At 41.6% G+C, this 10617-nt stretch overlaps 1 protein-coding gene across 1 annotated transcript; it reads left to right on the top strand.

The window, feature by feature from the left end:
* The first annotated feature begins 264 nt into the window (after positions 1-264).
* Positions 265-1673, top strand: TUSC1 (tumor suppressor candidate 1). The gene has a single exon (XM_086771296.1). It carries the CDS (start codon positions 329-331, stop codon positions 911-913), a length of 585 nt encoding a protein of 194 aa, XP_086627422.1. The 5' UTR covers positions 265-328; the 3' UTR covers positions 914-1673.
* The last annotated feature ends 8944 nt before the right edge of the window (positions 1674-10617 follow it).

Here is a 10617-nt window from a genome sequence, read left to right as displayed (position 1 = left end):
CAGGGTGGAGGAGAACAAGTTATGACCCAAATTGAGCCGATGGGTTTTTGCCCTTAGGCCCCAAGAGCCCTGCTCGCCAGCAGCGCTGACAACAGCAGCCAAACTGCAGACAGCCACCCCCCCATGAGACCACACCCAAAATGGCGCCGCCCCCAACATGGCGCCGCCAGGCCGCACCGCCTGTCCTACCCCGACCCCCGACCCCGGGCTCCGGCGGCCGAAGCCCCGCCCCTATATTTGCATAAGGCGGTGCCGGCGCCGCGCACCTCCCTCCTCTCGCGGCGGCGGCGGCGACGGGGCGTGCAGGCGGGCTGCGGGAACGGCACGGATGAGGCGCATGCGCGTTGTGGACGGGCGCTGGGGCTGTAACGGCTCAGCACGGAGAGGCCGGGCGGGACTCGCCGCCGCCGGTAGCGGCCGCCGCGGCGGGGCGGAGGAGTTCGCCGCGGCGGGCGGCGGCCAAGAGGGCTGGCGGGGCCAGTCGCGGGGCTCGCCGCAGCAGCTGGCGGAGCGGTACGCGGACCTGGCGGCCAGCCACAGCGAGGCGCTGCGGCAGCGGGAGGAGCGGGAGCGGCACAACGCACGGCTGCGCCAGGAGAACGCGCTGCTGCGGCTGGAGAACCGCCGCCTGCGCCGGGAGAACCGCTGCCTCTTCCGCCAGGCCCTGCTGGGTCCGGGTCGCGGCCCCGACGAGCCGGCCGCCTCGGAGTCGGGCGAGGAGGCGGAGGCCCTGCGCGCCCAGCTGGGGCGGCTGCAGGAGAAGCACCGCCGGGCCTTGCAGCACCTGCGGCGCTGCCGGGCCGCCGGCGGGCCGGAAGCCTCGGAGCTGGACGAGCTGCTGGAGGAGGACGAGCAGCCGCCGTCTGCCCGCGAGAAGCCGCTGGAGAAGAGGAGCCTGGTGCCGCCGGTATAGCCAGCCCGGGGGAAGGCGCGGCCGGGAAGGCTGCTCTGAGGGGCCTCCATGCCCGCCTCCTCTCGCCGCCTCCGGGCGCAGCGCTGGACCTTGGGGCGGGGGAGAGGTGGCTTAACCCCGCCTTCCTCCCTTCGCTGCCCCCAGTGAAGCGCGGGGCTGACTCCCTGCCTTTCAGTCGAAACAGGCTCGTCCCAAAGAAAGGGTGGGGGAGGAGCTGGTTTTCGTTTTGTTATTTTCTTAATCCCTTTCCCAGATGTATGACCAGGAAACATTAACCGTGATCAAGAAGAAGCGGGCTCAGCTGGAAAACTGGTGCTTGGAAAAGGCCAGTGTTTTAGTTGAGCAGCTGTGGTCATGGAGAAAAGAACCACACGAACAGTTGGTCTCATGTCACCTCATAGCATTGAACTGTGCCTCCTTCAGGGACCAGCTGTGGATCACCATTTTTTCTCTTTGAGTTAGTGGCTGTCGTGTAGACCTGAATAGCCATGGAGACTCAAAAGATGGCTCTGACTAGTTCTTAGTGGTCTGTGTATGTCTGTTAGGAAAAGGAGTGGAGAAGCTTGCAAGCTGTTTTGTCAGCACTCCAGTAAAAGTTGGTGATCATTTAAACTCCTCTGAATTGTCTGGACGTTTACTGCAAAACAGTATTTGTATCTTTAATAATGGACTTTGTTCACCATCATATGAGTATTGGTATGAATTTCACACTTTCACATAAAACTGCAGCTGATAAGAAATAAAACCATGACACACCAAATGGCTGTCTTAAGTGTGATTTTTGACAGTTAATTTGAAATTGTAGGTGAAACACCCTTCAGGCCTTTGTAATGCACTTCTCAAAGCCAAAGGAATTGCTTATTTTTTGGGCCTTCTGCCTTAAGAAAATTACTATTTGAAAGCAACTTACTTAAGTTTTTCAGACTTACCTTCCTTTAGAAAAATCTAGTGTTTCAAAGCAAGCCTTGTAAAGAACTGAGACATCAGCTAGCTTTGTAATGTTCACACTTTTTTTGTCACTTAAAAGCTGTCTGATGCCTTCAGGTTTGGGGTTGGTTCCTTAAAGCTGTAGTAGTCAAAGTCTGTTTCAACTCAAAGTGACATGAAAGGGTGAAAATCTGCCTTTTCTAGAAGTATCTCTGATAACAGAACTTCTGAAAAGAGTATTTGTTATTTCTTCCTATAATGTTAGTGTAAGCCTCTAAACATAAAATGGCTGTAGTGCTTGTTAAGCCTTTTTGGATCTGTGGTCTTGACTAAGTGCATTCTCAAAATGCAAAAACAATTTCACACAGTGCAGTTAATCTCTCGGTAACGAGAAGCTGTGGGCGTTGTCCTTAATGAGAAAGTGTGGGTTTTGATGTCTGGATGTGGTGTTTGATTATTTTCTAAACAAAGTGTTCTCAGTAATGCTTAAATTGGTAAATACTCAAGAATTACAGTACCTAAAATAAAAGCACGAACAGGATTGTCTTATTTTAATAGCAGTTTCCAGTAAAGTATGAATACCCAGGCAATGCAAACAATCTGTCAAACTAGTACACATAGGATCGTGTTAAGATACAATGCTAGAAACGTATAACTGTGCAAGGCATCATTTTTGAAAGTTAAGGTATTGTCAGGTACAAAAGAGATTCTGGACTTTTCTGATACAATATGCAATTTTTTTTTTTAATTAAACTTCTGGAGCACTCCCAATAAATGGAGTTTTTATGCAAGAGTGTTAAGTTCTATGCAAGTCTATGTAAAGGATTCTTTCTTTTTAATTTTTTTTTTTCTATATCTTGATAAATTCTAAAACAAACCTGCAGATTACAAAATACAGAGAAAACAAAAAAGGTTAGTATTTCAGTAAGATTCAAATTAATGTGAAGAGTGCCAAATAAGAGATTTTAAGTATTTTCTGAAATTGCTGCTTTTAGCTGAACTGCAGTAAATTGTTACTTAATTCAGTCAATTTGCAAGTTTAATTTAACCAATTCTATGATCCTGTGAGTTTGTTTTTGAGAACAAAAGACAAGCAAACACGAGATGTAGGAAAAGTCTTCAGTAAGATGGTGCAAAAGTATTACTTCACTCAGTGCCCCTCAATGATTTGCAGGTGGTGGTTTTCCTAAAGGAAACACATTTGCATGATGCGTAGCTACAGGAAACTACAATACTGAGACTTACAGGAAAAGTGAATGTACAGGTGTATATCCCAAAGGATATACAAGCCTTAATGCTTGTAGTCTGGATTTGTCTGTATAACTTGTTCTACCAGTTAGAAGCTTGTTATCATAGGCAGATGCTCACATCTGGCCCTAAAGCTGCAGTTCAGCCAGAAACCCTTCTGGATTTGGTTGGCAGAAAGCAGAGTATCTTTGGAATTGCCTGATACATTACAGCATCTACACATCTGGAGTGATGGGAGTAGTGTTACTACACTTATGAAAAGCTTAAACCTTTCTTTACTTTTGGTTAAGATCTGGTTGAGGTTATTTTCCTGTTTGAAAATGTTTTTGCTTATAACTAACTTCTACTGCATTGTGTTTTGTACTACAGTGCATCAGAGTGCTATATGGAAGTGAATTTGTTTGCAGGTAAGTTTTTTATTAGAGAATGGATTGAGTCCAAGTTTGTGTTTGGGTGTTTTATGTTTTGTTTAGTTTAGTTTTGTTTTTTTTTTCCTCACATAGAAACAATATATAAAACATTTGGCAATAATACCTTCCTGATTACCTTGTTAAATTGTAGTCTTTAAAATATGAATATATAACTTTTTTTACATAAATGTATATAAATTTATAGAGGCAAACAGAACCAAAAATCCTGTACACTTTCACTTCATTGCTAAGACAACAAAATTATTTTCTTCTATTTCTTAAGGAAATGTTTAATCTTAGCTGTAGACTTCACTTGCCCTTGTGTCCCGTGCCTCATGTTAACAAATTATTATGAAGTGTGTGTTAAAATGGAAGCTGTGTGCATGACTATATTAAAACTGTACTAAAATCTTCTGGGGCCCTGTGTGAATTTGATGGCAATTACTTTAAAACACATGCGTATGAACAGAATGGCTCAGTGTCGGTGCTATATTTAATATACACTCTATTGCTCTTTTGAGACCTAATTTAAGTTTCATTAAATATTGCACTCTGAAGGAGTCTTTGTCCGCTGCGCTCATCTCCTTGAATATGTTAGGGCCTTGGAGTGCTTTAGCTGCCCACAGAGAATAATGAAATAAATTAAATGTCTTTGTATGATAAACTAATGCCATTCAGATTAGTTTCGTTCAGCTACTTTCCTACCAAAGCAGTCATCTGTTACTCTTCTATCTCGCTGTGTTCAGCATCCCGTTTTGCTTTTCTTCAGTTCAGCAAAGACACGATGTATAAACAGCCTCTTTTCCAAACTTGCAAATGATACAAAGTAGTGGTTTAAAGCTGTATTTTTAGTGATCTCAAATTAACAAGGTCTTTCCTGTGTATTTTTAGGTGATATCTGGTATCTGTATTATCATACTGGGAAGTTCAGGTGTAACTGCCTGAGAACAGTCATCGTTCTGTACAAAATCCAGATTGAATTTACTTCCACATCCCTTCCAAAATAAAACCTTGTATCATTCAGAGAATAATAGCAGCATGTGATTATAAAGCTCTTCTTAAAAAAAAGCTTACAACCAGTATTATTTCATGACTTTCAAGGCCGTTTACTTGCTCTTTGTGCTGTGACAGGTCTTTGTTCAGACAGAATGTAGTTGTAGCAGAAGAGAAGATAAAAGACATTACATTTGGAGGGCATAAAGATGCCACTTCAGATCTGGCTTTACAGGAGGGAGTGTGGTATAAGGCTGGGAAGACATGAAATTTGTTAAATAATATAGAGGAAGAGAACATTTTGTGAAAGAGAATTACTGTAGAAAGGTGTGACCATCAAACAAAAACTAAAGGAATTATATATATATAGGTGTATTTTTATTGAATAAAAATGTTGACTGCAAAGTTTGGATAAAGTAAAACATTAACAGTGATGAAAAATACAACTGTGTTATACACTGGCATGTCTCTGAATGGAGGCCAAGCTTTGGACAGCTGCTCTACTAAGAATCCTCAGCCTCTGCTGAGATTGTTAGCACTAGTGCTCGTTAGGGTTAATTTATTTCATGTGAAAATTTGTCAGGGACAGAATATTGAGCTTCTCCATTTTATAAATGCTGCAGGATTTTCAATGACCTGAGGTGCTTTACACACTTGTTTGCAATTTAGCACCTAGACTAGTACAACTCTTAACCCCATGGTGGAGTACTGGTTCAATAGTAGAGGAGTGTGCTGCAATCAGCCCGCAGCATCCAGGTGCAGTGCCTTGAGAAACTCGCTTCCAAGTGCCTGACCCAGCCTTGATGCTGATTAGTGTGTGAGAGCTCAGGGCATACCCAGAGGTGAGGTGGTTGCAAAAAGTGTAAATACAGTAGGTCTAATATCTTAGCAGTCATGACTTCTGTTCCAGTGACTGCCTACAGAAATTATATGGGCTGCTGGAATAGCAGCTGGTGTACTTCTGCGTGAATTGCGAATAATTAGCTGCACCTGTATTTCTTCTCCTCAGTATGAAATAGTTTGGTCTGTCCCTCAGTCAGAACCGTAAGTCTGTGGGCATTTGGTATTTTTTTCTTGGTATTTGAAGATGATAAAATTTTTCTGCCTGGCTTTATGACTTAAAATTTTGAATTTTGTTATTGCTTTTCATTTGGAAGTGATGATTTTTTAAAAAATGTATGAAAAATCTTAAATGCTTTTACAGTTGGCAGTTTTGCTGTGCTGCACTGGTGAGGAAGAAGAGCTTCAGGGTGGATCCTGTAAAATGGTTCAGAATCAGACCAGTGTACTTGACACATTTTCCCAATGATATTAAGAGTCCAGAAGTAAGATGCAAAGCAGAAATTTTCAAAGAAATCATATGGAAGATTCTTTTTTTCTTCTGTTTTGGTTTTTTTTTTTTTTTAAGTGATATAAGAACTGTAGCTTTTACAACTGTTAAATGTTTCATTACTCTGCACTGTAAATATAAGTGACTGGATCTACTGAAAGACTTATCTAAAATAAGGCACTAAAAGCACCAGAGGTGCTCAGAAATCTAAGTATAAGGTCTTTACTAGCAAAAGCAGTCCCAGAAGGTTCTCTTCGTTTGACCGAGGAAGGTTGTGCCTATTTTACTTTTGAAAACGCTGTTTGTTGTGAAAGAGGCAGCTGTGAAAATAGTGTAAAAGTCAAATTCGACCCTGTGTGCTTGAGACCTGTATGGCAGTGCTGAAAAAAGCACTAGCGATTGGAGGAATGTGCGTGAAAAGCTGCTCATCTGAATACGAGTAGACACTCTTGCTCAGAGGACATCTGGAGAGGAGATGAAGGAGGGGGCTTCAGATGTCAGTCAACTTGGTTGCTGGCCTTCTCTTGGTACCAGAGAAGCTTTTGTTTGTGTTTTGCCAAGAAAAATGTTTAATTTCGGCTTTTAGCTGAAGAAGCTTTCATGCCCTCTGTGGGCATTTCTCTGTCACCTCAGTGGTTGCTGAGCGGGCAAAACTCAGAAGCTTGCAAGATTTCCCTTTGGCCAATTAAGAGGCCAAAGGAGTGGCTAGAAAAAGACACATTATATCTGGTTAAAGAACAGATGGGAGGATTTCTGACCATATGGGTAAGAAGCCCTTGTTGCGTTGAAGATTTCCTTGTAAAAGACGCTAAGAAAAATGCTAGACGCCAGCAAGCTGGTGTAGGAAATACTGTTGCAACAGTGTAGCAGAGTTGAATGCAAGCTCTTACAGGAGAGGAAGATGTGTTTATTTTCAAAAATTAAAGCAGAATGAACTTTACTCATTCAGATTCATGCCTTCATAGGGAAAAACTCATGAGCACTGAGATGCATGTGCCTGGCAGAACACATGTACTCTGGTGGTCCCCAGGCAGTCCTTCCAGGATTCCTTGGGTGAGATGTAGGACAAAGGATACCATCTTACAAACCTCTGTTTTTAGGTTGTTTACCATATGCTGCCTTTGTATATAGTTTTTTTTTGTGCCCTTTATGAGCTGTCTGTGAGCAGTATCTCCATCCCACCCCCGTAAATCATCAGGGTTTGTACCCTCTCTCTTCTCTCGTGGCCTGAGCATCCTGAGAAGCTGCCTACAGATGTATGGTGGGGTCTTTGTGACCCGGTAATGTAAGTGCCACTCCTACAGCTCTTCTGCAATTTGCTTCCTTTACGGCTTTCACACCGAGACCTTTTCCCCCTCCACCACATAGACTCATCTTGACTTTTCTGTCACAGGTGTCTGGAGCAGATTCTGCTGTGCCCTGGCAGCACTGCTTTGGAGTGAACTGGGACGATTAGTACTTTTCAACTACATTGAGAACTGCTTTTACAGCTAAATTAGTGCCTGCTCTCAAACACAGGGAAAGAATGCATCCACCTAACTCTCAAACTGCAATCACCCGATTTTCATTTTTGTACTTTGTACATTAAACTTCATCACGACCTTAAAGCTTTCCTGTTCTGTATGCCAAGCAGTACTGTAATCTCAGAAACACTGAGGCTATCATTGTGTTAACCCATGCCTACTGCCAAATGGGATCGAAAGTCTTTATGTTCCCCCATGTGTTAAGCTATTCTGAGGGGCTCATGCAGTAGCAGTTTCACAGAGCGGTCCTCAGGCGTCAGACAAAGGATGCATGCAAAATACCGGAATGCTACCATTTTCTTAAGAAAACACAGCTGAAGGTGAAACTCTCATACAACAACTTAAAAGCTTAGAGAGCTTATTCAAGATCTAGCCTCTGTCTTTGGCATAAAGAAATTCCAACTCATTCTCTCACTTTGTAAGAGATTCCTTGGCTTTGCCAGCAAGGAACTCTGTTGTCTTTACCGAGACGCTTCTACACTGCAGAAAAATTGAATGCAATGTCTATGAGACAGAAAGGAGGCATTTTACTGATCTGTGTTAAGTGATTAACTCGCTGTATGACAGAAGCCTCTGTTCAGTGGGAATAAGGGTGCTGGGTTCTCAGACTTTCCTTCAGAGAGCTACTGTATAGTGATTTCTAATAGTGGTACCTCTTAATTGGTACATTCATTTTTTATTTTCTTTTTTTCCCTCTTCATAGTTCCTACCTTTAATTCCTTTTTAATAACCCTATTTTAAAGTATCTTGAGGTTCATCCATCACTTGAAATCTTGAGGACTTTTAAAATTTGTTTTTCTCTTTAGAACTCCTGAGGTTCACAAGGGGAATAGGTTCAGTATGGAATCTCCTCTTTATTTGAAAGATTTCCACATGTTATGTGGGTATCTTGAAAAAATAATTATTTTTGTGGTAACAGAGCTGTTACCTGAAGGTGTTGGCGGATAAAGCAAACATACTGGTTCTCGTAACATTAGCCATAAATAAAGTACTTACTATCACTACTGCTGCCTCGGGAAGAAAAGTGGAAACGTGTTTATATGAGCCTTTCCTGTGTAAATCAAAATGTATAATTTCATAAGGAGACAACTAGCCAAAATACCTGTCATTGACCGCTCTTCACAACAAAATGGAGTACAACATGGAGCAGAAGAGCTTCTATTTTTTTTCTGTGTAAAAGGTTGTGGGTTTAAGTGCTTTCATAGCTTTAACACAATGTAAAAGTATGATGTTCAGTCTCTGCAATCAGTTGTTGAATTCAACTAGTTTTTCCTCTTTAAGCACAGGTATGAAAACTTACTTATCCTTTTCATGCTAAGTCTTTTCTGTGACATGATTGTTCAGTATGCTTGTGCAGTCTCAGACTTTTTACACCAATTCCTTTCTTTTCAAAGCAGATATTTTAATAATTTAGATAGAAGCTGTCAAACTAAGAAATTTATTTTCAGCTAGTAGCATAAATTTTTGTAAAGAAATTCACATTATGCTGCAGCTCATTAGGAATCTGGTTTAACTGAATCTGTGAGGCTGTTCCTAAACTGTATAGTTGCAAAGTTATATTAACTGCAAACTTCAGTGCTGCTGCCTCATTAGAAAATTTGTCATAGTTTATTGTGTATTTGTAATAATTTTCTCTGGAATGCCAAGTATATTATACAGTGTCTTTTTTATTTAAATGGCTCATGAACTCTCTGGAATACAGAAAGTGTTAGAGGACGTTATTTGTACATTTGAATTTTTGGGGAAATATTGTGCTCTTATACTAATGTGCAATATAGTGAAATAGCATGGTTCAGTATAACTTTATTGATTTAGCTGAGCCAAACCACTAAAAGCAAGTGTGATCTGAGTTCAGCACATCAGTTAAACACGGTTAACTAAGATGTTGCACAGCAGTGGACATTTCTCCTTAGCTGCCTCATTCTTTCTTCTGAGTAACCCTTGATTATTTGAAGGAAAAAAAAGATTAAATGCCATGGAGTGGAGTTTGCACCACTGCGGGGTTGCACACTGTGCCATTTTGATAAGGTCCGTAGGAGGCAGCTTTTCTCCTGCAAGTTCTCAGCTTGGTAACTTTTACCAGATAGCATAGCAGGAGTACTTATCAGTTGTAACAACCTGAGGAAAAAGGGTGGAGGGAATTAGAGTGTGGGTAAGGACTCTAGTTTCATATCTTTATACTGGTGGTAGGTGTACAAGTGTGTGTCTATACGTGTATGTAAGTGTATGCACATACATACGGTAGTCTTTATAGAATTTTATACCAGACTTTTTTTGAATACACACCAAATACACACCAAGGTAGAAGATCAAAATGTTCTCTCGCATGTCTGTCCTCTAGGCTGTGCTGATTCCACTTCTACTCCAGCACACTACAGCTTGTACGAATAGCTCCATCAGAGGCTGCAGCATTGGTGCTTTTCTTCTGGACCTGTCTACCTAGGGAGGAGGAAGAGGAGCAGCTAAATTTACTTGTGAACAGATTTCTGTATACAAGTGGAGGTTATGATGGCGAAATAGATTGTGTGGGTCTGTCCTTGCTGTCATCCCCACTGGTACTTGAAGCAAAGATCCAGAGATGTCCACAGGCAATAGTGGGGTCCAGACAAAAGGTTTTGTAGATGAGTATTTCTTTCCTTTGTGCTTTGCACCTGGAGATTCACTGAATTCTTATCTTCTCTGCCCCCAAGGATGCTGGAGATGGCTCATTCTCATTTCACTGTGATTTGATTAATTTTCTAGTGATTAAATTGTGTTTGAGGCTTTATGTCTGTAATTATATTCAGCTGCAGCTTAGAAATTTTTTTTCTTTTGTTTTCCTTTTTTCCCCTCTTCCTATGCACCTGTTGTTGAACATTGATTCTTTTAGATACTGTAATATTTTGGTAGACACAGGGAAAAAAAAGTACTCATTCATACCATTCTTTTTTGGAAACCAGTGGAAGTAATCAACTGAGATAAGCCAAAAAAATTTGACCCTTCTGAAGTGATGGTATTATACTGATATTTTGTGTTTGTTGCAAAAGGATGATCACTGAAATGAATTCTGCCTTCCCTAAAGCTGGTGATGCAAAGTGGGAAAGCTGCATGTGCAGCACTTGTCTTAAATGTCTCATAAAGCTGAGAACTATAAAGAATGGAGTTTCTTAGTGTCTGCCTAAGTCTTTCTGTGCTACAGCAAAAAAAAGTAGAGATCAGGGTATCAGTAACCTAATTTTATGCTAGGTTTCAACTTTCAATTAACCATTAAAAATGATGAAATAAAATATGCAA

The sequence above is a fragment of the Chlamydotis macqueenii genome, chromosome Z, assembly GCF_036417535.1.
Source record: "Chlamydotis macqueenii isolate bChlMac1 chromosome Z, bChlMac1.mat, whole genome shotgun sequence".
In the NCBI taxonomy this organism is placed as follows: Eukaryota; Metazoa; Chordata; class Aves; order Otidiformes; family Otididae; genus Chlamydotis; species Chlamydotis macqueenii.
This window is presented reverse-complemented; position numbering and strand designations above follow the sequence as displayed.